The sequence below is a fragment of the Trachinotus anak genome, unplaced genomic scaffold (assembly GCF_046630095.1).
Source record: "Trachinotus anak isolate AG129_WGS33_773 ecotype Australia unplaced genomic scaffold, CSIRO_AGI_Tana_v1 ptg000001l, whole genome shotgun sequence".
NCBI lineage: Eukaryota > Metazoa > Chordata > Actinopteri > Carangiformes > Carangidae > Trachinotus > Trachinotus anak.
The window spans coordinates 12,808,941-12,834,291 of NW_027273852.1; the positions used below are offsets into that span (position 1 = coordinate 12,808,941).

At 41.0% G+C, this 25,351-nt stretch overlaps 1 protein-coding gene across 2 annotated transcripts; it reads left to right on the top strand.

Moving 5' to 3' along the window:
- arhgef7a (Rho guanine nucleotide exchange factor (GEF) 7a) lies at nucleotides 1-24,927 on the top strand. 2 transcript variants are annotated; one of them, XM_071477880.1, is made up of 23 exons: nucleotides 1-143; nucleotides 274-524; nucleotides 4,005-4,088; nucleotides 8,577-8,661; nucleotides 8,807-8,940; nucleotides 9,832-10,033; nucleotides 11,262-11,350; nucleotides 12,681-12,775; nucleotides 12,961-13,056; nucleotides 13,329-13,451; nucleotides 14,867-15,005; nucleotides 15,082-15,141; nucleotides 15,250-15,396; nucleotides 15,816-15,902; nucleotides 16,055-16,133; nucleotides 16,218-16,357; nucleotides 17,607-17,828; nucleotides 17,944-18,037; nucleotides 18,388-18,477; nucleotides 18,952-19,131; nucleotides 22,757-22,856; nucleotides 23,794-23,848; nucleotides 24,074-24,927. In XM_071477880.1, exons 2-23 carry the CDS (start codon nucleotides 360-362, stop codon nucleotides 24,194-24,196), a joined length of 2,589 nt encoding a protein of 862 aa, XP_071333981.1. In that variant the 5' UTR covers nucleotides 1-143; nucleotides 274-359; the 3' UTR covers nucleotides 24,197-24,927. The 2 variants fall into 2 exon arrangements, with proteins under 2 accessions (XP_071333981.1, XP_071333972.1); XM_071477871.1 differs by lacking the exon at nucleotides 18,952-19,131.
- The last annotated feature ends 424 nt before the right edge of the window (nucleotides 24,928-25,351 follow it).

Sequence of the window (25,351 nt, forward strand, 5' to 3'; positions counted from 1 at the left end):
TGTATGCAGTCCACTGCCTCAACGCATCACGGCGAACCGCACTTGACAGCTTGCCAGGTTAGAGGGAAAAAACGCTCCATCCAAGGGAGGGAACCAGACCTGCTGAATTTCCACCAGCCAGCCGTCATCCGCATCCACCCGAGGTTAGAGGATTTCCCGCAGCCTCTCTCCCTCCCTCCCTCCCTCTCATCGACATCTCATGCATCATTTTTTTTTTTTTTTTTTTTTTTGTTGTTGTTGTTGGATTAATTGTGTTTCTGTTCTGACGCACAGATGATGACAGCGTAACCGGGGCAGCAACGCTGTTAAGATACCCCAAACACCGCCGCTTTGTTGAAGAGGATCTGTTGTGACTGGACATGAATTCGGCGGAACAGACGGTCACTTGGTTGATAACGCTCGGGGTGCTGGAGTCGCCGAAGAAGACCATCTCGGATCCTGAAGCCTTTCTGCAGACCTCCCTGAAAGATGGGGTGGTCTTGTGTAGGCTGCTGGAGCGGCTCAGCCCGGGGTCCACAGAAAAAGTAAGGGCAATACCGCCCCCCATTAACCCCCACCCCGCTCTCCTCTGCAACCGCCCGCCCCGTCGGCGTGTCTGTGTGCTGCCCAGATCCGTGAAACCGACGCGGTTCGTTGTCTGGCTCCTCTTTCTGCCCAGTGGTCCATGAGGCGATTCCTTTTGTAGGTCACGGCAGCCCGGGTTATTGTCTGCGAAAACAACGCTATATGGCTGCACATACGTGTGTTGATGTGTAGGGGGGGTGGGGGCAGAAAGGCCATTGTTTCCACTGCGTATTGATCTGTTGTAACCAGGGCAAAAATGGGAATTGATTGATCAAATTTATCAGGAGCGATCAGATCCACCACAGGTCTTCATAATAACGAAGGCCTCGTTTAATATGTGTCAGTGCGGCTCCAAACGCTCAGCAGATCAGCCTTCTCGTTTGAAGCCTCTGTTTTAAATTCCTCTTTAATCCAGACCTACGTGGCTTGTATGTCAATGTATTTTGATACACACAGTGTGATCAGCAAGGGATGACCGGCTGTCCGTACACAGACCATAGCTGTAAGAGTGGGCCGCCATTGACTGCAAAGGCGCACAGGCAGAGATGGACCCTCTCCCCATTTAAAGCGACAGCGCAGTGTTTGTGTCTTGTCAACGTATGGCAGCCTATAGCCCGAGCCAGCTCAGCTCGGCCTGTGTAAACCGGGCAATGTTTTCCTTCAGAGAGGACGCGCTGCTCAGGGCTGACTGCAGCTCCATATGAGCATGAGAAATTTGCCTGTTAAATGACAAACAGGTCCCGCCGATGATTCTCCACCCCTCACACACTGATAACGGGGTGTTGTTTAATTTCTGTGACATAATCAAATTGTGTTTTGCACCATTTTGCAGACATGAGAGTGAGGGTTGAGGGTTGTAGGTGCAGTGATGTGATGCAGCCCAGGAGAACTGATGTTGTGCATCTCCAGGCTCCAGAGAAAACAACTTGAATATAGTTTACTCACACTAATGGATGAAATCCAAATCAGCATGTGGCATAATCAGCCAGTATATTGCTGATCTGAATTCTGTTAAATCTGCAGCCATCTCATTTCAGGGAGGATTTAATATGTTTTATTTGCAAATAACTGTTAAGAAGATTTCCAAAAAACTGTCATGAGCTGAGGCCCTTTGCATTTAGCGGCATGCTTGCAAACATATTGCTTATGTACCCATATCATTTGTTAAATCATAATGGTATGACAGTCCCTGTTCAGTTAAGAATAACAAAAACAATCATAATAATAATAATAATAGCACAGACTGTCCAGTAAGTTTAAAAACCTGATAACCATATATATTGACCAGTATCCAATAGTATGTATGTTTTTTTTCTGAACGCGTAACATGAACAATATTTTGTTTTTGAGAGGGATTTTTAGGATATAAGAACCGTGACCAACACATGTGTTGAGCAGGGCATTTATAGTTGAAAATCAAACTTGTCAGTGCTCTCTGGTGGACAAAATAAGTAATGGGGGCAGATTTTTAGTTGTCAGCCAACATATTCACTGACAGAGATATATCTGTGATAAGCTAACACTGGCTGACTGGGCCTGACCTGGCGGATTTATCAGTCTAAACAGTACTACTCCTATTATTTCTACTGTTAATACTAATAATATTTTACTTTTTCGCCGCGCTGTGCTTCCAATTTTCTCCGATATTTCCACTTTCCCTTGTTGCTTGTGTAATAATGAGTAGCCTGTAAATCCTGGGCAGTATCGTTGGCCACCCACATCCAGTCACTGTCTGACCCAGATGTGGCCTATGGCATCCCCGAGATGCAGTTATGTCTTGGCTGAGTTCCCATAGCCACATTCAGGTTGAGTAATTGCTGTCAGTGCAGGCAGCTCTTGGTGTGTATGTGGGCCAGAGGAAAGTGGGAGACGCGGGGCACAAGTGGGCCAGATGTCAGTTGCCATCAAGGTCAGTGAGATTATCTTACAGACCAAAGATACAAACAGGAGATGGTGTCATGGTTCATTCCAATTAGCTATAAAAATCCTCTTTGTTTCGCTCACTTGTAGTTCTTCTTTGCTTGTTTCCCTCCACTTACAGAGCAGTGCAATGCAAGGGAGAGATAAAAGGCCATGATGTGAGGATTTGCATGACCTCATATTTACCTGTATTATTCAGTTGTAGAATGTCTTGTTTTATCAGTGACACACTCGGTATAGTTGTTATAGTCTGTATTTATCACTGAGAGTCACAAGCTCACTTCCACTTCTTGGATTTATCGTGCCTCAGCCTTGGACATACTTAGACGACATAATCTTCTCATTATCATATTTGCAATAAGGCTAATGGAAAATATGAGAAAAACTGAAACTCGGGAAAATGATAATGTGAAGGCTGGAGAGTGGATAATGTGAGTAAAATGGGTTAAAATGATTTGAAGAAAATGAAATAATAGAAAATGTGAGAAAAGGACAACATGTGGGGAAAAATAGAAAATATGAAGCAAATAGTAGATTTTTGCAAATACAAGGACTAGGAGACGGAAAACAGGGGAGGAGGGAAATAAAAATAGGATAGGCGGTATATATTTTAGATAGGCCTACTCTTTGTGCTCTCTTATACACTATCTTACTGCAGATTTATCAGTAGTGGTGTATATGCTGACTGATAAGAAATATCAGTAAAAAAAATGCCAAAGATACAGTAGGTAAATGTACTTTACAAACTCCTTTACACAGTTTGTCCACCTGAGATCACCGATAAGTTTGTTTTTCGAACTCCTAATCGACACATATCATGATCAGAATTCTTCAATAGAGCCTAATCAAAAATGTTTATGTTATGCATTAATGTTAGGAATAAATATCAGCCAATTAACAATGATCAGATTTCTAAAACTCTCACCTGTCTAAGTGGGTGTTGCCCTCAAAGGGTCTTTATCATACAGACTCTGACACACTGTAGATATCTTTATACACTCAGGGGTCACTTTATTAGGTACACCTGTACAATCTAATGCAATCTGCTGCCACGAAGTGTCATTTCATGATTCTAGTGATGTTCAGTTTCGGTTGACTCTATGACAGAGGTGTTAATTCAATATATGTTATAGGTTATGTGCGTTAGTTAGCAGATATTTTGCCCTCTCCATGTAGATCAGTGATGGCAGAATATATGTTTTCTTACTATTTCTCTTCGTGTCCATCGTGTTAAAGGAGGTTATGGTAAAAAAAACAAAACAAAAAAAAAAAACAGTGCACCCATAGGCCACAACAACATCAGTGGGGATCCCTATTTGTCAACGTCATTTCCCTCGACCCAATACTACAGCCTCCTCCACTTCCCCGCTGCGGGATTTGTGCTCAGCCTCCCGCAGCGTCAGGCCCAGTGCGAACGCAGCCCGTGGAACGCGAGTCGAGAGAGGAGATTCATCTTTAGGGCCGAGAAACTGCAGCGTGGCCAGCGGCTGTACCTCTAACAAGCCTCTCCGTCTTCGCAGATTTACCAAGAGCCGAAGAACGACGGCGAGTGCCTCAGCAACATAAAGGAGTTTCTCAAGGGCTGCACATCGTTCCGCGTCGAGGTGAGTGGCTTCCCACGTTTGTGCCCCTGTCTGGTGCCTGTGTGACCCTCTTTTGCATGTGGTGCCACAGGGAGGTGCGGTGTGAAATGTTAAGTTGATATGTTTTAAGAGGAGACTCTGGTACAATAAACAATGGGCTCGCGGAGTGGACGGACGGGTCCCCTGGCAGAGGGGAGGAGGAGTGGACGAGCAGCCGAGAACAATCACCCATCGCCCGGTGCAAGACATTTCTGCTCGTCCGTCCGGTGGCGATACATTTGCACCATTATGGCAACTTCAGGTGACACCAATTGATAAAAACAACAACAACAACAAAAAAAACTTATTACACCGTAGCTTTTCCACATTTTCCACTTCAACGTAGAGGCGCCATGACGGTGTTTACGCTTTCTAATTAATGCAGAGCTTTGTCCTCGGTGCAAGCGTGGCTTTATTGTCACCACCAGTCCACAGCAGCCGAGGCATAACCAAGTTCTGCTGCAAAACTAACAGCCACTGCAGCTATGGACAATATAGGGCCATGGTTATGTAAGTAGGTCTTGTTCCAACATGGTAATTACAGTCTTATTATTATAAGATGTAAAGTCTGAACATGTCCAAAATTCAAGACCTCAGCCATGCAGGCCTGTTTAGAAATATTTAAGTGCATTATGGTTGTGCCTAATGAGAATACCTCCATGGTCTTCAGCAAATTGAGGGCAGCCTGCTGTTTGAGGCTGTGTGTTGGCCAGTGCATAGAGGGGTCATTGAACCACCCTGGTCTGACAATGAAACTCAGTGTTCCTCAGCATTGCCTCTCTCCACGGAGCTTCCAGCCACTGAACAAGAGGTGGAGATGGGGTGAGACGGAGCACTGTCATACTGAGTGTGTGAAACATGCCATTTAGTAGTTGCAGGCAGCTGAAATGCTCGCGAAGTGAAAAACATCCATCATGGTTTATTTTTGCAAAAGACCTCTGTTTGATTTGGCCTCACTACAGGGGCAGGTTGTGGCAACAGTGTTGAGCAATAATACGCAGCTTCTTTTAGTAACAAATATTCAAATTCCCCACCGCGACCACCGCTTTATGTCAGGCTGATTCGTGTCTTCACTGGAGGATGTGCTGTACTAAATACTGTCTCCAATTTCCTTTATTTTTCAAGGCTGCTTGGTCCTTGCGTGCAAGATTGTGATCATACGGATGTGACTTGTTTTTGAGTGAACTGGACAGCACAGGATTATCGTAGTTTGGGACATGGCAGTCCTCCCGCACACCATCTGTAGAGCAAAGATGGATCTTCTCCAGAGCCCAGAGCACTGCTGGCTCTGAACCCAGGTAACCGCGGCCGCAGATTAGAGCAGCGGCTGCTTACATGTGAAAGACAGTCAGATAGACGCTGTGCTTTTGCAGTCCTGACCTGCCTCGTTTTAACGGAGTTAAGTAGGACGTTTGGCCGAGTGCTGTGCGTCTCGTTGGTATAGTTCAGCTGGATCGATCCCTTCTTAGATCTGATCTTACCTCTGCCTCAAGACGTTGTCTGACGCTTAGTCAGCCGCTGGCACTGACCCTTAACCTCTAATGCCTTTGACCACAGGAAGTGATCGTTAAAGTTCCCATGATCCCTCTGGTCCAACTGGAGTGGTAATCCTACTCTCCATCTACCCTGGCAGTAGTTACAGATCCATCTGTCTTGACTAATGGGAAAGATTGGATCCATTACCTTTTCTGTTAATCATGTCCACCACAATTCTTCTGAGCACAGGGTGAAAACTTGACCAAATGACAAACATCAAATAATTGTAAGATCTCAGAACCTGGATCCAGAGACAATTTCCAGTTTTGCTTGATTAAACTTAAATTGTAACAATCGATCGTTTGTTAAAATTGTTGCACTCATTGTTTCAGCCATAGTTGGTTCCAGCGGTTTGGATTTGAACTGAAACAATTAGGATACAATTTTGACTTTTCCTTTAATTTTACCTGCTTGCAATTAGTCGATTATTTTATTAGTCAATCGAGAGAGAAAAAAGGCAACTATTTAGATAATTTGTTAATCGTTCAGGTGATTTTAAATTTTTTTTTAATATATATACCAAAAATGTAAATATTTGATGGATGGAGTTGTCATTTGAGAGTGGTTTTATTTCCCTGTATTACATTATAGTAAATAGAATAGATATAGAGTAGATCTTTTTGTTTAAACTGTTAGTCAGACAGCTGATGACAGCGTTTTGGGCTCTAGGAAACTGTAATGGATGCTTCACAGACCAAACAGCCCATTAATACATTATCCACATATTTTAGGGAACTAAAGGTAAGTACTATAAAATAAATGAAAGGAATAGCTCATATGTTACTACTGTCAGTGATTGGCTAAAGCCTGTGACCCACAGACATCAGCAGCAGGTCTGAACTGCAGCCATCTTCACCAGAACTAGACGTATAAATTATCCAGACTGATGCATCAAAACCAAGTCGAAAATCTCTCTAGCCAGGCTGTAATCCTCACTTGTCGCTCGCCTCAGGTGCTTTTTGTCTTCAGTCTCGTCTTCAAGAACTGAGACACGTGATTGGTCGGTTTGAGTTCAGGCATCTGACTTGGCCTGTGACTGTTGAGTAACCTCTCACTGTGGAAGTGTGATACGTGACCATATCCCATTAGCTGTAGTGGACATGGAGTGGCTGGTTGTTGTAGCCTGTGCAGGTAAACACTCTTCCCTCAGTCATGAAAAGTGTGGGAGCAATTTGCCATGCTGCTGTAGCCTGCTGAGTCACAGAGGGGTGTTGCACTATTGTCTCAGCCTGCTCTGATGGATCATTACCAGACTGTGATGCTGAGGCGTAGCAGACGTGTCTGAGCTTGTCACGTTAGTCATGTTCATTATCTCCCTGCATGAATGTTTAATGTGCACCATTTGCTCTGAGAGGTGTAAGATTTTTTCTAATGGGGACCCTGTTAAAATGACTTTAAGGTGCAGGAAGAGCTCGCAGTTTGCTGTTATCATGGGAAGGAAAAGTTAAGTGCAAAACACCGAATGTGGTTTGTAGTTTCAGTCCCAGTGAAAGTATAGATGGGTGAGGAAGAGGGTGCATTCACATGAATGCCCACCAAGGACACCGAGTCTTTCAGCTTGTACACACACAAACACATGCACACATGCACTCTCTTTTGCAAACACACACTCTCACATTCACAGTCGTTCTCATATTCCCTGAGGGCATATCTGCAATCAGAGCGGAAGATGAAAGAGACTCATATCTGACAGTCACTCACCCTCAGTATAACTGAAGCAGGAGTAGCTAATCATTTGAAGCCGGTACACAGGAAGAGAGAGGACAACTACAGTCATCAACACAGATACAATCACTGCCATTCATACTAACCAAGAGGCTAGTGACAGTCACGCTGGAAGTGATACAAACAGTGCTTACACTTTTACTGCAGCTAAAAGACAAGGCTGGCTTTATTCTACAGCTTTCTTATTTTTAGCAAAACCAAAGCTCTCCTTCCCTGTCTGTGATACTCATACCCTGTTCATGTTACCGGGTGGTAAATGGTATAATAGTGTGACTTTTTATGAAAGCTTCAGTATATCTCACTTAATAATACAGAAATACCTGAAACCAAGCAAGCAGGGTTCCCTTACTTCAGCCGAACTCTGTTGTTCAATGTGATTATTCTGTAAGTTATGTTGTGTTTTGTCATTTTAACCCTCACTTGAGCAGCTCTGCAATCGTTCGACTTTCTTGAGTTCTCTCATGATGTGAACGTGTTGATGTCTTTACGATACAGTGCAGCATAGAATGCAGCATCCAAAATGTTGATGTTTGACTGTTGGTTGGACAAAGTAACAGATCTTGTGATGTGCAGTTTCCTCCATTGAATTGACAAATCAGACAAATAACAATAACAAACAGAGATTAATCAGTAATGGAAATAATTGTTAGTTGCAACTCTAGATCTGTTACTCAATTTACACCTGATATTAACAAACTTCCTGCACTGAAACTGGACAGCAGTGAGCAATTTAGCCCCAAGCGTAAGGCTTTGGCTTTGCAGGCAGTAATTGTTAGTGGATAAATTGTAGGTTCAGTTTTTTCGTGAGCTTTGATGACAAAAACAAAAACTTATAGGATATTATAAGGATATTGCCAGTCTTATACTTTGATGCTCTTGCTCTTCATGAAGTAGGCAGAGCAGCTCAGTACCTTTTTTAATGCCCATAACTCAACCACTTTTACTGAATGCTGTGTCTGTTTGTCGCTGCTGCAGATATGTGTGTATCTGCTGAACTTCTGTCAAAGATAACAAGAGTTATCGATTGACTGTTCAGTGGCCAAGTGACGACACAGCCGGCTGCACTGGAATTAGAGATTATCTATAAAAGGGAAATGCACTTGTCGATGACTCTCTGGCACTCATGCTCTTCCCCTGTCCCCCTCTCTCTGCCGCCCCCCCCCCCCCCCCCCCCCCCCCCCCGCCCCCCCCCCTCCCCCTCACCCACAGCCATTCGAGGCCAGTGACCTGCTGCTGGGACTTAACTTTGCAAAGGTGCTGAGCAGTCTGGTTGCTCTGAATAAAGTGACTGCAGGTGAGTCGAAACATGTGCAATATGAGTGGATTTCGTGGTGCGTGTGGGGGTGTTTTTATGAAAGACATGCGGGTAGTGATAGGTGTGTGGGCGCTGACTGCAAATACCAGGTCTGGTGTATTTATATTTTGCTCTTACTGTCCAGATATCGGCGTGGGCAGTGATTCGGTGTGTGCCCGACACTCTTCAGCCCACCGCATCAAGTCGTTTGAGTCGTTGTCTTCTCAGGCTTCACTGGGCCGATCCTCCAAGCTGCTGCAGAACCAGTTTCGCAGTCTGGTGAGGTCAACGCTCACTGCCAGTCCCCAACAGCACAGTTTACAAACACAGTAGATCTGAGTCACTGAAAACTTTTAATGTGTTTTTGTTATGTTGTCACAGCAATCCAGTACAAATGAATAATTGATAATAATACAAAGTAGTTAATGCTCATTCAGTGAGTGTTTTAATGTTTGATTACTGTTTCCAAGTTGTTACAGGAAATAACTGTATAAAGATAAATGGCTAGACCCTGCACACCTACACATGTTGTTTTCAGTTAAATATATATCTGCTTAGGTTAAAGGTAGCCAGAACTATACTGTGAAATATTTATGTCACCAGACTTTGAGAAAAAGCTGTGGTCACACCCAGTTTTGCTCCCCATTAACATCTATAAGCAACAGGATGAGATGTACTGTCTCGCTGTTTCTGCCGTTGACAGTTAAGTGATAACAAATCGAAATGAAATTGAAAATCTCCTAAGGGTTCCTTAAATTCAAATAATTGGGAACAATGCAAGTTTCAAGATGACCCAGCAGCAGGTGTCTAAATTCTCCTTGTTCCTCTAAAATGAGATCTATAATTAGGAGAGGAAGTTAGTCCCCCCCCCCCCCCCCCCCCCCCCCCCCCCCCAACTCTGCTAGTTACACATGGGGCATTTTACCAGATACAAGATTTTCATCAGTTATGGAAAAGTTTGCAGTCACAGTGGAGTTGCACCTTAAGAACTGCGCTTGCAACATAGTAAAGTCCCAGATGGATGGAAATAATGAATATTATGATGAGTAGTAAAAGTTTCACAATATTTGTTTTCTGAAAATGGTTGAGGTCTAACATGTGTCATAGGAAATCTCTGTTGTCATCAGTCTTTCGTCTCCTAATCTGCTCCCTCCGTCCCTCGTTTGTCAGGACATGTCAGAAAACAGTGGACAGCAGCTGCTTGTGAAGGCACGTTTCAACTTCCAGCAGACCAACGAGGATGAGCTCACCTTTGCTAAGGGTGACATCATCAGTGTGACTCGTCAGGAGGAGGGAGGCTGGTGGGAGGGGATGCTCAATGGCAAGACTGGGTGGTTTCCTAGCAACTATGTCCGCGAGGTCAAAGGCTCTGGTAAGTTCCTCAGCGACTTCTTGGCAGCAGGTACCTTAAATATGAGAGGTGATAGGAGGCTCCGCCCTGATGGCAGAACTTTCTGTTATGGTCTTATGTAGAGACGCCCCCATGCTATTTTAAAACTTCGGCTCACTACACCAAGATATTAATACAGCAGTGTAGTGATATATCTACCCCCAAATGTCACACCACATAATTCTGAAAAAGTCTCCTGCTCCTGTTTCCTCTGTGACTGACCACAGAGCAGCTTGAAAGATTAAATCATATTCTGAACATGTGTTTTCACATCCCTCAGACAAAAACTGCCAAAGTGATCACAGTTGCCATTGTCATTGCTATTCCATCTGGCCTTATGACAATAGCACAGCCCCACATCTGTTGCCTCTGGAGGCCTTCTGTGGTTTGTTGTTTTTTTGCTTGTAAAACTAGTTGAGATGCCTCGTGGCAAGAGGCAGCAGCTCAAAATCTGATCCTCTTGCTGACTGACATTTATTTCTTTACAAATTCAATGCAAAATGTTTGGTGAGTGCAGGGGCCCACAGTCAAGATATTTGAATTGAATTTTAGACAAGCCTGATCATCACCCAACTGATATATTATTATATATATATTTTCAGTGGCATTGGTTCAGTTCAGTTCAGATTGTTCTCATCCTGCAACAGGGAATGTTTTTGCCGCAAGACAGTGTCAAAATATAAACACATAAAGGCCTTTTTGATCTATTGTTATTCAACCTGAAGAACTGGTATTCTGAGTGCAGATCCTGAGATGTACACAGAAAACATAAATGCGTAAAGCCGTTTTGTACTTTCTATGTGCAATAAAACAACAGCCACTAAAAACTAGATTTGCTAGAGGGACTTTGTTGTTATTTTAAGTCAGTAGTATTTCTTTATGCAGCCAATTACATTTTTGATTTCTGACTTTGGAAATAGGAGCATTCTTTTGAAAACACTGAAGAATGACTCCTAAAATTCGTGTCACTAATTATTTTGTGCCTCTAAGTGAGGGTACATTTGTCACATTATTTATAGTTGTGACATTATTTGAATATAAATATATGTGGACATGGCAGATGAGGCCAAAATACTGAATACTGATACTAAATGATATTTAATGTTTCAGGAATAAATGACTTCCAGCTCAGTGTTGTTTGTGTGGCTCATCATATACAATATAGATATGGCCGTGTGCTGTAATTCATGACTTTTCTTTCTGGTTCCAGACAAACAAGTGTCACCCAAGTCTGGCACCCTTAAGAGTCCACCTAAAGGCTTTGACACTTCTGCAATCAGCAAGACCTACTATAACTTGGTGAGAATGCAACTCAAAAGTCTTATTTTCCCATGTTTTTTTCTTTCTTACTTCTCTCCTCCACAAACATCATGTTGAAAAGGTTTATGTCTGTTTGGGGTTTTTTATTAGTGCCTGTTCTTTTTAATCTGTGTGTGTGTGTGTGTGTGTGTGTGTGTGTGTGTGTGTGTGTGTGTGTGTGTGTGTGTGTGTGTGTGTGTGTGTGTATGTATATGTATATGTATATGTATATGTGTGTATATGTATGTATGTATATGTATATATGTATATATGTATGTATATGTATATATATATATATATATATATATATATATATATATATATATATATATATATATATATATATATATATATATATATATATATATATATATATATATATATATATATATATATATATATATATATGCGCACGTAAGTACTATTATGAAATCTATTAGGCCACTTCAACCACAGCTCTCTCGAAACAACTCATTGACACACTTTCTGTGCGCTCTTGTCTAAAATGCTCTGTGACTATCCTCGGAAATGTTCCTGCAGCTGAGAGCAGGTGTCGCTCACAAAGCTGTAATCACATGATTGCATGAAGAGCTCAGTGGTGTAATGCCGTAGGGTACACCCTTTAATATTTCTTGTGGTATGAAAGCATGGAATATTGGTCAGGTAGTCTCACCCACCTCTGATTTGATAGATACAATATGATGCAATATGTATCATTACTATTTCATTATGTACAGCAGTTGATCAGTGTTGCTCCGGTGGTGAATTATTAAGTTAATTTTATATTAGATCAGATATACAGTGTATGCATAAATTAATGTGTAAAAACACTCATCAGTTATGTGGCTCACCTTCTGATCCTTCAATGTAATTGACTCTATTTTTTCACTTGATAACATATAACATCAACTCTGAAGCTGAATGTGTTTATGTAGCTTCTTTAGGTGTTTGATTTTGATAGAAGACACAAATGCAGTATTTCAACATAGTTCAAACTTCATTATTATGAAGAAATGATTTTATTGAAAAAGATGTCCAGTACTATTGATATGTTTTGCCAATCAGAATCAGTTTAAGAGCTTATCAAGACATATTTTACTTGATCATTAATATTGCAGTAAATTAGTATCATCATTTTTTTATGGTTTATTAACTCAAACATTGTGGCACTAACTCATGAAACAAACAGTCTTAACTGTAATCCCCATGAAGAGTGAGAATAATAAAGAACAGAGCGGTTTTATCAAAGCTACTATTCTATTTTTGAGATATGGACACTTTCTAAATTTAAGCAGTTTTTTTTAAAGTTGTTTTCCCCTCTCTATTGCAGGTGTTGCAAAACATTTTAGAAACAGAGACAGAATATTCCAAGGACCTTCAGAGCCTCCTGACGAACTACTTGCGTCCACTTCAGAGCATTGACAAGTACGACTTCTTTACACATCAAACCTGATCAGAGCCAGGTTATTTTAGCATGGTTGTTTTATAACAGGAAGCTGAATCAATCCGATTCCCAAACAAAAAAAATCTGGATTGAGTGCTTGACTTTTTACATGTCACTGAATATGTAGTCACCATTTTGCTTTTCCCATGATCACTTTTTCCTCCAGACCGAGCAGCTCGGATGTGGCTCTGATTCTGGGAAACCTCGAGGAGATCAGCACCTTCCAGCAGATGCTTGTCCAATCACTGGAGGAGTGCACCAAGTTAGTCCCTCCTTGCACACACAAACAGCCCCAATGCAGCAGCATCTTCACTGTTTCATAATAAGCAGAGGGACATCTAGTGTTGGACTGACTGTACTACAGGGACGATGGATTAAACCGTAGTCTGTGGAATATACACTCTTATGTATTTGGGATGTAATGCCTTTAGCTCATACTACACATTCCCTATACTTCTGCTCCCGTCTGTTTTCTTATCAGTGTAGGAGAGTTTGCACACTTGTATTTTTATCAATGTGTTTGTTGCCTTTTAGGCTTCCAGAAAGCCAGCAAAGGGTGGGTGGTTTCTTCCTCAACCTCATGCCACAGATGAAAGCTCTTTATGTTGGTTACTGCTCCAACCACCCCTGTGCGGTTAATGTGCTCACCCAGTACAGGTATGGTTACGCATCAGCTACATTTAGTATGATTTTTCTAGCGTTTTAAACCTGTCTTCATGCAGCACAAATGGAAGAAGAAGAAGATCTTCATGTTTCACAGAGTGCTGAGTATTAAAGAAAGGAAAAAGGGACTGATTGTATTGTGGAGTTTGTCTTTGTTTTTACAGTTGTAGTTACCTGCCTGTTTTGCTGACTGTGGCAGCTTTCCTGGACACAAAGTGCATACTTTGCAGTCTTCTTTCCATGATCAGCACTACTGCACTTGAGGCAGTGTTTTAATTTGTATAAGCTACAACCAAAGGAGAGAGAATGAAAGAAAAAACTGCAGATTGAGTGGTTACATTGCAAGAGAAGGTCCAAAAGTTTAGACTAGATCCAGTTTTGTGAAAAAAAAAAAACATAGGTGAACTAATTCTTTAAATAAGGGACCAGAGGACAACTGGTGATCATCACTGATCCAAATGTGGTCAGCCCCCAAAAACCCGACATGTTCCACCACTTCACAGGCAGCAGAGGTTGAACACAGCCGCTGCTCATGAACATGTTGTTTGAGAAATATGAGAAATGCTGTGCAGTGTTGTGTTAAAGGTGCTGTTATACGTTTGTTATTTTTTAAAGCTATAGTTTGTGGTGTAACTAAGAAAACATAAACGAATAACTAATAACTGATAAAAAAGTGTCTTTCATTCACTGTTTTCTTTATCTTTGTATAGTTTTCCTTTTTTGGGATATACTAGCATAGTGTTTGAGAAATACTTGACTTCACAACATTTATCATAATAAACTATATAAGCTGCCTCTGCAGCTGGAGAAGTTAATTAATTGAATAGTCAATCAACAGACAGTTAACTGACAATTATTTTTACAAGTTATTTTATCTTTAAAAATTCCAGGTCTTCCCTTGTTCTAGCATCTGTCTCTGAAGATTTGCTGCTTGTTTCTGTTTTATATCATTGCAGATTGAGTATCTTTAGACTTTGGACTGTTAATTGAACAAAACGAGACATTTGAAGAAATCCCCTTGCGCTTTAGGAAATAATGACATTTTATACATCAGTTAATCAAAACAACAAACAAAACTGCAGATTAATTGATGATCAAAATAATTGGTAGTTGGAGCCCTAGATGGGTTTATGACTGTGTTTACAGTCATAGCCCCCTGACAGTAAATCTTCATTATAAAGGCAACAACACAAGTGAGCTCTAATAAATCAATTTAAACCAATGTAAGATCACTAACAGAAGCAAAAGAGTTTCAAACCCTGTCCTGTTGCTGTTATATTATTATTATTATTATTATTATTATTATTATTATTATTATATTCAAAATCATTGCAGGTCATCAAGGTTGCATGTTAAGCTAAAGAAATAATTCATGTTGTCTCTGTCCCTCTCTTTCCTTCCTCTTGCAGTGAAGTATTGGGGGAGTTTATGGAGGGGAGGGGTGCAGTCAGCCCTGGGATCCTCACCCTGACCACAGGACTCAGTAAACCCTTTATGAGAATCGACAAGTACCCGACCTTACTCAAAGAGCTGGAGAGGCACATGGAGGTGTGTGTCTGTGCATAAACGTTTTGTCTAGATGTGATGTTATGTTATGGTGGCCAACATATTTCTTGTCTTTCAGGAGAGTTATCCTGACAGGCCAGACATTCAGAAGTGCATGGCGTCTTTCAAAAATCTGTCTGTAAGTTGAAAATACTTCCTGTCTTGTCAGATGTAGTATGCAAGCAGACTTCATACGAAATGAATTCAGAGCAGGCCTTTAAGCAGTTGTCCTTTCCCATCATGCCAGGCTCAGTGCCAGGAGGTGCGGAAGCGTAAGGAGCTGGAGCTGCAGATTCTCACCGAGTCCATCCGGCTGTGGGAGGGGGATGACATCAAGACCCTGGGCTCTGTGCTCTACATGAGCCAGGTCTTAGTCCAGAGTCCTGGCTCAGAGGTACGAGCACCATCTACCTCCTTCCCCTGCACTTCTCTTTTCTTTAAACTGCTACAAATAGTCATTAGCTGTGAATGTAATATCATAAAGCATAAATTATAGTGTTTTACTGTCAATTAACTCATTAATGTTATTAAGCAGTCATTTTTTATTACAGTAGCATCATCAAGTATTTAATAATTGAGGAGAGTTCATGTTTGTTTACCAGTATGAAGAACTGTTGGTTAATAAGTACACATCAGTCATTTTAAGTGAAGAAAAGTAGCCAGTTTCTTTATATTTGATCAAACTCGCTGTGAATCTTTGCTCTGAACTCGGTCTCAGTCACGTTTCCATAATGGTCGTAATATACAAACTGGCTTACACCTTTTCATTTTCTTGTATTCACTTCCTCCCATCTGCTTTTATCTGTTTGTCAGGAGAAGAATGAGCGGTACCTCATGCTCTTCCCCCACGTCCTCCTCATGTTGTCTGCCAGCCCCAGGATGAGTGGCTTCATATTCCAGGTAAGTAATCAACACTTCTTCAGATAAATTTGATTTAAAGTTCCCTTTCATGTCCCCTTTATAGTGTTAAAACTCTGAGTTCTGTACATAACAGTGGATGAATGGTCATTTCTCTCGTGTCTTGTGTCTGATCTGATGATTTCCCTCTGCAGGGAAAATTGCCCCTGACCAGTATGACAGTGACCAAGCTAGAAGACTGCGAAGCCCATAAAAATGCTTTTGAGCTCAATGGTGAGACTACATGAGATGAGCAAAATGCAGAGTTTCATTCAGTTACACGTAATGACTTCAGCAACTTTGTTTCTGTCCCTTCAGGCACCATGTTTGACCGTCTTCATGTGGTGTGCACTAACCAGCAGGACCTGCAGGACTGGGTGGAACACCTGACCAGACAGATCAAACACACTACAGCCACAGCACCCAGCCACAAACCACTCACTGTTCCCTGCCACACGGTCAGGAGTTAATGATTACTAACCCACATACACTTGATTTTCTTTCTATTCATTTTATTCCGATGTAGTGTAAATAACTATGAATATATGTAGGTTGATTTCTCACTGATTTTACAGTGGGAACCCTAACATCAATGTGCCATGAGAGGCTGATTCATATAATGTGTAGCAATCATCTCAAATGACAGTACAGCCTTGTGTGAAGTGGTTTATTTCTCTTACTAGAATAGCTGTAATACACAATTGCATTTAATGAACATTCAGTCTTGGCCCTTGAATAAACAATCAACAATAATCATTTAATTGACAGTTGGCCACTTATCCGTTGGTAGCTGCATCGTGGCAAGAGGTAACTGAAAAATCATTTTTAAATTTAAAAATTAATCTGCAGGACCTCCGTCATAGGGATTTGTTGTTCCAAACAGTGTACAGCTGGGAATAGACCCTGGGATGGATGCAAGACAGACTGTACACAGAAGGGGTTTTATATCCTGTCTGGTAAATGGTCTGGGATCCCCAGGAGGTGCAGCAGGATGTGTCTGGGGTATAGGAGTAGAACATCTGGTCTCCTCAGGACTGTGTTTCCATCAGAAAGAACCACCGTTAACTTTTGTAATACTGAAAACTGTGTGAAATGTTTAAATGACAGTCTTGAGGAACAGGTGTTGCTGTGTTGGTAGCTAGTCCTAAAAGTTATAGTTGGACCAAATATGAATGATTTACACGTTTGAATTCGTTGAAGATCGATTTTAATGCAACTTGAACAATTTGCTTACCGCCACTGCCTCACTCGTGTAACAAGCTAACATTTCTGTAAGGCAGCTGCATTTCAAGAAAGCAGTTGGCAACTTTACCTTAACATTTTGAGTAGTTCTTAAACAGTTAAGAGTAAGGCAAGGCAAGTTTATTTAAAGTGCTTTATTGAGGCAATGGAAATACATTAAGTAGAACATTAAGATTCCATTAAGATTGCATTTAAAAACAATAATAATAAATTTGATTGCCTAAGTGTGCACTCAAACAGCGCTACAGAACCTCTCCTCCCGACGGACACAAATGCACCACAGGTTTTGATTACACTCTAGATTACACTTTGTTCTAGTGAAGCCCTAGTAAAGTGTGTGTCTTCCTGCTGAACAGTACATAGTGAACACACTGTAGCTCGTGTAGGGTCATTTGCATGTTTTCCGGTTACAGTAGTTAATCAGTGGAACCGTTCTTTAACAAGCCTTGTTGTTTCGTTCCTCAGCTCCCATCTCACCCCCTCACCCCATCCCGGCATGCTGAGGGGAGGTCCATGACAGTGGCCCCTACCTACCACACCCTGCCTCACCCCTCCTCCCATGGAACATCTCACAGCACGATGATGTGGGGTCCACTGGAACCACCCAACACCCCCAAACCCTGGAGCCTGAGCTGCTTGCGGCCTGCACCCCCGCTACGGCCCTCTGCTGCCCTCTGCTACAAGGAGGTGAGGGACTGTGTTTTGTGGACATATTTGTGTGTGTGTGTGTGTGTGTTTGTTTGCTTGTTTAATGTAGTGTATGTAGATTTTCATTTTTCTTTAAAAAATGTCTTATTTACAGGATCTTAGTAAAAGTCCTAAGAGTGTGAAGAAACTCCTTCCCAAGCGCAAGCCTGAGAGGAAACAGTCTGAGGAGGAATTTGCCTTGAGGAAGAGTATGTTCAAAATCTTTCCCTTTTATTTCCAGAGTGTATGTTGAACTCCAACTGTGATACCTGTTAAAGGAATAGGTTGACATAACAGTACATTTCTGTTTGTGATCGGCTTAAACAAACCAATATATTGTGTCTGTATTATGAACTTGAACAGAGGTTGGCTGTTTCCCTCTGCTTCCAATATTTATGCATAGCTAGACTGAGCTAATCACCTGCGGGCTCGAGCTTCAGACCTAACCTGTCCCTTTAATGTGTGCCTGAGTGTAATTTTTGCAAATACTGGGAGGGAAGCAGTCACTGGAGATCTGAGGGACACGAGCTTATTACTTACTGTACCCTCTCACTCACAGGTACAGCTGCTCTGGAAGAAGATGCCCAGATCCTGAAAGTTATTGAGGCATATTGCACCAGCGCCAAAACCAGGCAGACTCTGAACTCCAGTAAGAAAACACAAAACTTAACTCATACATGTTCATGCACAAAAGACGAGAGGTTCATACCAGAGCTTGCTGTCTCTGTAATGACTATATCTGTATTCTGTGACTCAGTGCCTTTCTTTAACGCTGGTATTCTGAACTGATCCTTCTAACAGTATCTTTTCTTCTGTCTGTCTTTCCACCACTCCTCACTCTTTGGCATTGCTCTGGTTTATCTGCATTTCCTTCTATCTCTTTTTTTCATCAATTATTGTTCTCTCCATACTGTGCTATAATTTTCTCCTTGCATTCTGATTTGTTCCATCATCTCATCCTCCATCTCTCATTGGTTTTATGATTTACCATTTGTTGCGTGTTGCGTATGCTATGTCCTCCTCCTCTTCCACCCCCCACCGCACCGTCACTCTTCCTCCTCCGCCCAACATTTCCTTCCTCTACATTTGCAACGTCACCCTCACCTTGGCCCGCCTCCACCAGCCTGGCAGGGCACTGACCTGATGCACAACCATGTGCTGGCTGACGTGGACCGGTCCTGTGTGGACTCGCCGGGCCGCCGTAGCAGCGTGTCACGGCCAGAATTGACCTCTGACCTCTCGGAGGACTCTGACTATGACTCCATCTGGACCACCCACAGTTACAGGATGGGTTCAGTGCCGCGCAAGAGCTGCATCTCTCACCAGAACTAAAGAACGTACAGTACTGCCACGCTGTACTGTACATGTACATGTAACGTACAGCACGTTTACCTCTTTTACCTTCAATGTATTAAAGAAAACTAGAATTTTTTTAATTTATCTATTTATTTTATATTATATATTTGTTCTTTTTTTTTTTGTTAACTTATTTGGTTTATTTATTTTTGACAGTTTGTCTAAAGATGTTTAAAGCATCTCCCTGTTGCCTTTGCCACTTTCCCTTTTATGTGCCTCCTCTCTTTCTGTAGTTGTCATGCAGTAAGTGTTAGGTAATTCTTGTTAATTTATCTTGAATGTGACCACTCCCCTTGTTTGACCATAAGTGTGGCAGACTCTCTTAGCAGAGAGCAGAGGGATGTTGGAGCGGAATATGGGGGAGGGAGACCCGGGGGAGGGAGAGATGGGGACTGAGCTTTTCCTGTCTGATATTCAGATGTAATTCAGGAATGAGTATATTCTATTTACCATGTACTACTTCTCTTCAGTATGTGTTTTTAGAGTATGTATGCTCAAACATAGCACAGATGCGATATACACGCGCACACACAGATTCAGGCCCATACGCCCCTGCTGCCTGATAATATAGCAGCATGCAAATGTAATATCCAAATTCTTAGCATTTTATATGATTGCTCTTTTCATAGTTTGAAGTTTAATTTATTTTGCCAGCCCGAAGCAGAATTCTACTCAACATAACCAGACCACTGCTGAATATTCAAAGTCCTTGCTAACATTAATAGTTTGCGAAACTCAGTCCGTAGTTACTGCTACAGAAAGAGGAGATCATCACATACAACTCACTCTCTAGTCAGGCTTTTACAAACCGGATAAAAGCTAGTGGACTAAGAATGGTGAATTTTAGGGTCTGTTCACCCACATTACAAAAGATACATTTTCACACTTACCTCTTGTAGTATCTAGCTGTGCAGATAGATTTGGTTTTATTTGTCCTGGTTTTTAGATTTCATCTTACAGATTTCTTCTTATGCAGTTTAGGTGGATGGGATTCAAATATGCCACTCACACCTTGAAGAATTGATGACATGACTTTTTTTTTTAAAATTGTTTTTTGCAGAAATATTGTCCCATTACTCTGGATAATCTCACCTCACTGACTGCAATTTTAGTTGGAATGATGTCCCTTTAAACAAATGAATGGTCTGAATGAAAACTGTTTGAAAGATATTCAGTATAGACACATTGTGGGTTTTTTTTAGATTTATCTTTTCAGTCTTGTGAGCAAAGTAAATTAAATTCCACCCTCGTCCATTGTTTTGGGTTTGATGTAGAAAGCCCCAGCAAGCTATCTGCACAACTAGATAGAGTGAAGTGAAATGATATGGATTTTTTTTTTTTTGTACTTTTGGTGAACTGGCCCTTTTACGTGAACATTTTAATCATTTCTTGTATTGTGTAGTCTCCTAAGCATCATCCTTTAAAGCCTGATCTTCGATCCAGTAATGTTGCTGTCTGTCAGTGGTTCCACAGGGTTGCATTTACAGTATGTTTTCAATCTCAAGTTACTCCATTAATAAAATAAAAAGAAGCATATAAAACCGAACATAGCATGCCAGTCAGACACTAATAAAGTGTAAACTACAGCTGCAGTCATGTAATAAAAACTGAATGCCTTTGTTTGGTCGGAATATGTCTCCTGCTTGGTAAAGGAAAAGTTTGACATTTTGGGAAATATGCTAAATGGCTCTCTTGCTGAGAGTTGGTTCGATACCACTCTCGTATTTGTTAACGTAATATGACTCTGGAGCCAGGAGAAGGTCAGGAAAGCAAATAAGTGTATTTAATTTCATGCTTTAATCTTTTTAAATCTTCTCTTCTTTAATCTTATGTGCCAGGAGAACAGGGAAATAACTTATCAGTTTAAACTAGCTAGGCTAGCAGTTTACTCTTTATGCTAAGCAAAGCTTACTAGCTCCCGAGTGTAGCTTCATATTTATGTACAGGTGTGAGAGTGGTATCGATCTTCTTATCCAACCCTCAGCAAGAAAATGAATGAGCCCATTTTCCAACATTTTGAACTATCTCTTTAAGGTGCAGCTGTCGACTTAACGTAACATCACCTGTGTCACAACAAACTGGTACATATGCTACAGCCTCATAAGCCAGACATGCCTCTGTGTTGTCTGGCTTGTGAGGTTTCCCATACTATCTTGCATTAATGACTATTTTTATGAAGAAGTATTTTTCCAGTGTTGGTGTTAAAAGTAAAGTTTGGCATCCATTTAGAGTCTATCTCCTCTTACAGTAAGCAATGTGAGTGACATATGGAATATATCGGTCCATGTTACAGTACTATTTAATGTTTCTGAAGTTATTTCTTTATTGTATTCATTATTTTCTATACAGGCATTTTTTATTTATATGTTGTTATGTATGTCAATGTTTACAGAATGATCCCTGGAAGAATCATTTGTTTTCTTTTTTTACATTTTATTGGTCTGTATCAAAGTTTACACTGAAATTATAACATGAAGTGTTTGAATTATTTTGCACAATCATGTAACGGGCCAGTGGGTGGGGGGGTTAGAATCTGTTAAATTCTGTACTTTTTGTCGTCTACCTGGAGTGTGTATGATATAGTCCTAAAGGTAGACTTAAGTATTCAGTGTTACTGTAAAGTAAATGCTCATTCGTAGTGTAAATGCTCACCTTCAGTGTTTTGAAAGCATTGAGGGTAAAAAGAAATTTAAAAAAAAGAAGAAAAAAAAAGAGAAAGACCGTGATTATACGGGAACATTTCTATGTGAACTATTCATTCAACCTCAGAATACTGTCAGAGTGGACTTGAAATATGAAGAGCACATAATTTCCCTTTCTGTAAATACTAGTTGTCATGGAGCAAGAAAAAAAAAATTCATTCTACCTTCTATGAGTATTTGAGCTAAGAATATCACTGTCCTTGCATCATGTGCTATACTTTGTGACAGGTGTATTCTGTGATTTAAGAAACTAAGTCAAACTGTGGGACAGGCAGGGTGAAGAGACTGACTGTCTTTGACCAACATTCTCTCTGTGTGCTCTAATGCTGTATTCAGTTCACACGTGACCATGTCTTGTCTGCAAACAGCGCCTTCAGTGTATTTGTTCTACGCTGCTGAAGTGTTCAAGTCCCAAACGCTGTATTATGAGTTTTGAATAAATCTGTCATTTGGTAGACGCTGGCATTCTGGTGATTTGTTAGGACTGCAGATTCGATTGTGTGGTGTGTGTTTTCATTTGGGGAAGATGGTGGAGTTCTCATTAATTTCAGATTGACAGAGAATTGTATTGTGAATGAATGGAGGGATTTGTGTGGGTTTTTTTTTTTTTTTGGCCAGATATCTCCACAGCCTCTCATTTCCGTTCACCTTCCTTTGGCTCTTGTCTGATATCTTCTCTGTGCATGACTAACACATCACTGCTGCTGGTTTTGGTGTGTATTTGTTTCTCTTTGATGCTGTGGGTCTTTCCAATAAAGAAGTTTAGACTGTGGTCTGAAAAAGTAATTAGCTGAAGATGTCTCAGGACTTACTTACAAGGTGAGACAAGGCCAAGTACCAAGTGATGAGTGCTCTTGTGTTTTGAAACAGGGCCACGAAGGGAAACAGGGCCGCATGTGATCATCCCTGGTGAGGAGAAAGTCCTTTTGGAGGATCCCAGTCGCAATGGACAAAGTGCAGCAGAAGAAAAGTAAGATGATATGCTTCTCCTCTGCCCTGAATCACTTTAAAACCCATGTAAAGACCAGAACCAAAAATGCCTTAGTTCACTTTCATACCCCGTCTATGGCACACAGCCCCGAGCCCATCCATTCCTACTGAAGGCTCAGATTTTTGAAAAGCAGTCATTAAAGTGTAACTTCAGATTTTAAAAAGCTCAGTAATTTTCTTAAACAGCTGTGCACTGTATATTGTTGCAAGCATTACTCCTACAAGGTCGTGTGTTTGTTCAGGGCTGTTTTCAGCCCAGCTCACAGTCCATGTCGATGGTGATGAAGAAACTTTCAACAGTGTGGCTCACTGATGTGTTTTTAATCGTTTCTGGGCAACAGTGAAGCTCTATGGCACAGAGGAATAAGCTGTATGTAAAAACATCAGTTGAGAAAAGCATCGGAATATAAGTGGGTCTTGAGAAGTTTCATAAAAATGCCAATTGAGTTAGATGATCTAATAGTGAAAGGTTGCTGGTTTAGTTTTTTTTAATGGGATTTGTTGACATTAAGAAAAGATCAAATATAACCAGACTGCTTTTGGTTTATGCTGCTGCTCTGAGCTCATAGGATAGGCTCACTTCTTATCAAGTGTGTCTTAAAACAACACTCTCGTACCCATATGTACAATGAAGCAAATTCTGGTTGATATAATTGTTCCTGCTCACAATAACTGTGAAGTGACCCTTTCCTAATGTAAAACTAATGTAAGAAACAGGGGACAAAATCCACAGTCCTCATTTTTTGCAAAAGTGCAGCTACTTGCAAAAATGGCAGAGGATTTAAACTTTAGCAGTGTAGATATCAGAATGTGAGTGCCGTTTTAAGATAGACTTGAAACGATGTGATGCTATCTTTTAATAAGCAGTCCTGCAGGCATTACTGATGTGCTGACCTGTAAATCTTACTGTCTTAAAGGAGCCTGGTGGATGTGGTGTATGCCCTGAGGGATGAGGTTCAGGAGCTAAAACAGGTGAATGTTTGATAACGTATCATGATGGTGTGATTTATCTAATGTACGACTTTAAGTTCCTCCAGAAAGTGTTAGCTGTGTCAGGGGTAGTCACAATGTAAGCCAAGAGGAATTAAATTGATTTGAAATTAGTTTTCTGTTAGTTTTAGCTGTAGGTTGAGACAGGGGGACTTCTCTACATCTGTTTTACAACAACATGAGTGACATTATTGTTTTCCACAACAGGATAATAAGAAGATGAAGAGGTCACTGGAGGAGGAGCAGAGAGCACGGAAGGATTTAGAAAAGATTGTGAAGAGGGTTTTAAAGAGCATGAATGACCCAACATGGGATGAGACCAACCTGTGAGGCTCTTGTGCACCATCTCCATCTGAAGCTTTGAGGAGAAAGAGCATGTATATGTGTGGACTTGCTTGCACTGTGTGTGAAACGCACACACTCACATACATAATTTACGGCTGGTTGTGTGAGTGGAGGGCAAGAGTGCATCTGTAAGCAAGTATTTGTGTACTTGTGTGTGACGGATGCCTGTGTTTGTGTGTGTGTGTGCGCTCTAGAGGGTTGTCATTACCGCCCCTTTTTGTAAGACAGGAATCACTGGGACTTAATGCTGAACAGTCCCGTCCATCTTTTCCACAGTAACATTCCTTTAACACCGAGCAAGAAGGTGAGGAAGTCACACACTTCCATCGCTTCGACATCCGTCATCGCTGTCTTTGGCTGGAAGACGACTGAGGAGAGATCCTCTCCCTCTGTTTACAATCATTTATCAGGACGCTGTCCAGTGGTACATAAATGGTACATTAATGGTCACGAAGGTGTTGGACAAGTCTGAACTTGACATAACCTCTTGTGTTATTTAAGTTTTTTATGTATTCATTTTTGTTGGGTCACTTTCCCTTGTGCCAGGAAGTTTATCTTTTCTGTCCTCTTTATCGTTGACCACTTTGCGGTTTGACTTTATTTCTGGGCATCCTAAGGGAATTGTACAGATATTGAACTGGTACTGTGTGATGTAAATACTGCTAAAATATGAGCCTTTGTCCTTTGGGAGAAATAAATGTGTTTTTAGAAGAATGGCTTTAAGTTGCTGCTAAAATCTGTTCCAAGTCCACAAAGGAATGAGGCAACTGTGTTCCCTGTCTTTCATATAAACACACACAAAAGCACAAAGGCTGTGACTAGGTAAAGCAGACAAGACCCAAATTTCAAATTTGTTTAGGAATTTGTACTCCTAATATACACTGTCCAGTAAGGTAGGGCAAATTTTAGTTTTAATAGTTTTGGTGTATATTGTACTTAGAGGGAATTTATGTCTAAATTAGGTTGTGTTGAATCAAATTGTGTCAAACTGAGGCAAAGAAAACAGGTGTAGTACAGCAGGTGCAATACTTTCATGGCCCACAGGTTTCCAAGTATTCTGACAAATCAAGTGCAATGGTGAAAAGATTATAAATTATATATATATTTATATATAATTATAAAAAAAATAAATATATAAAT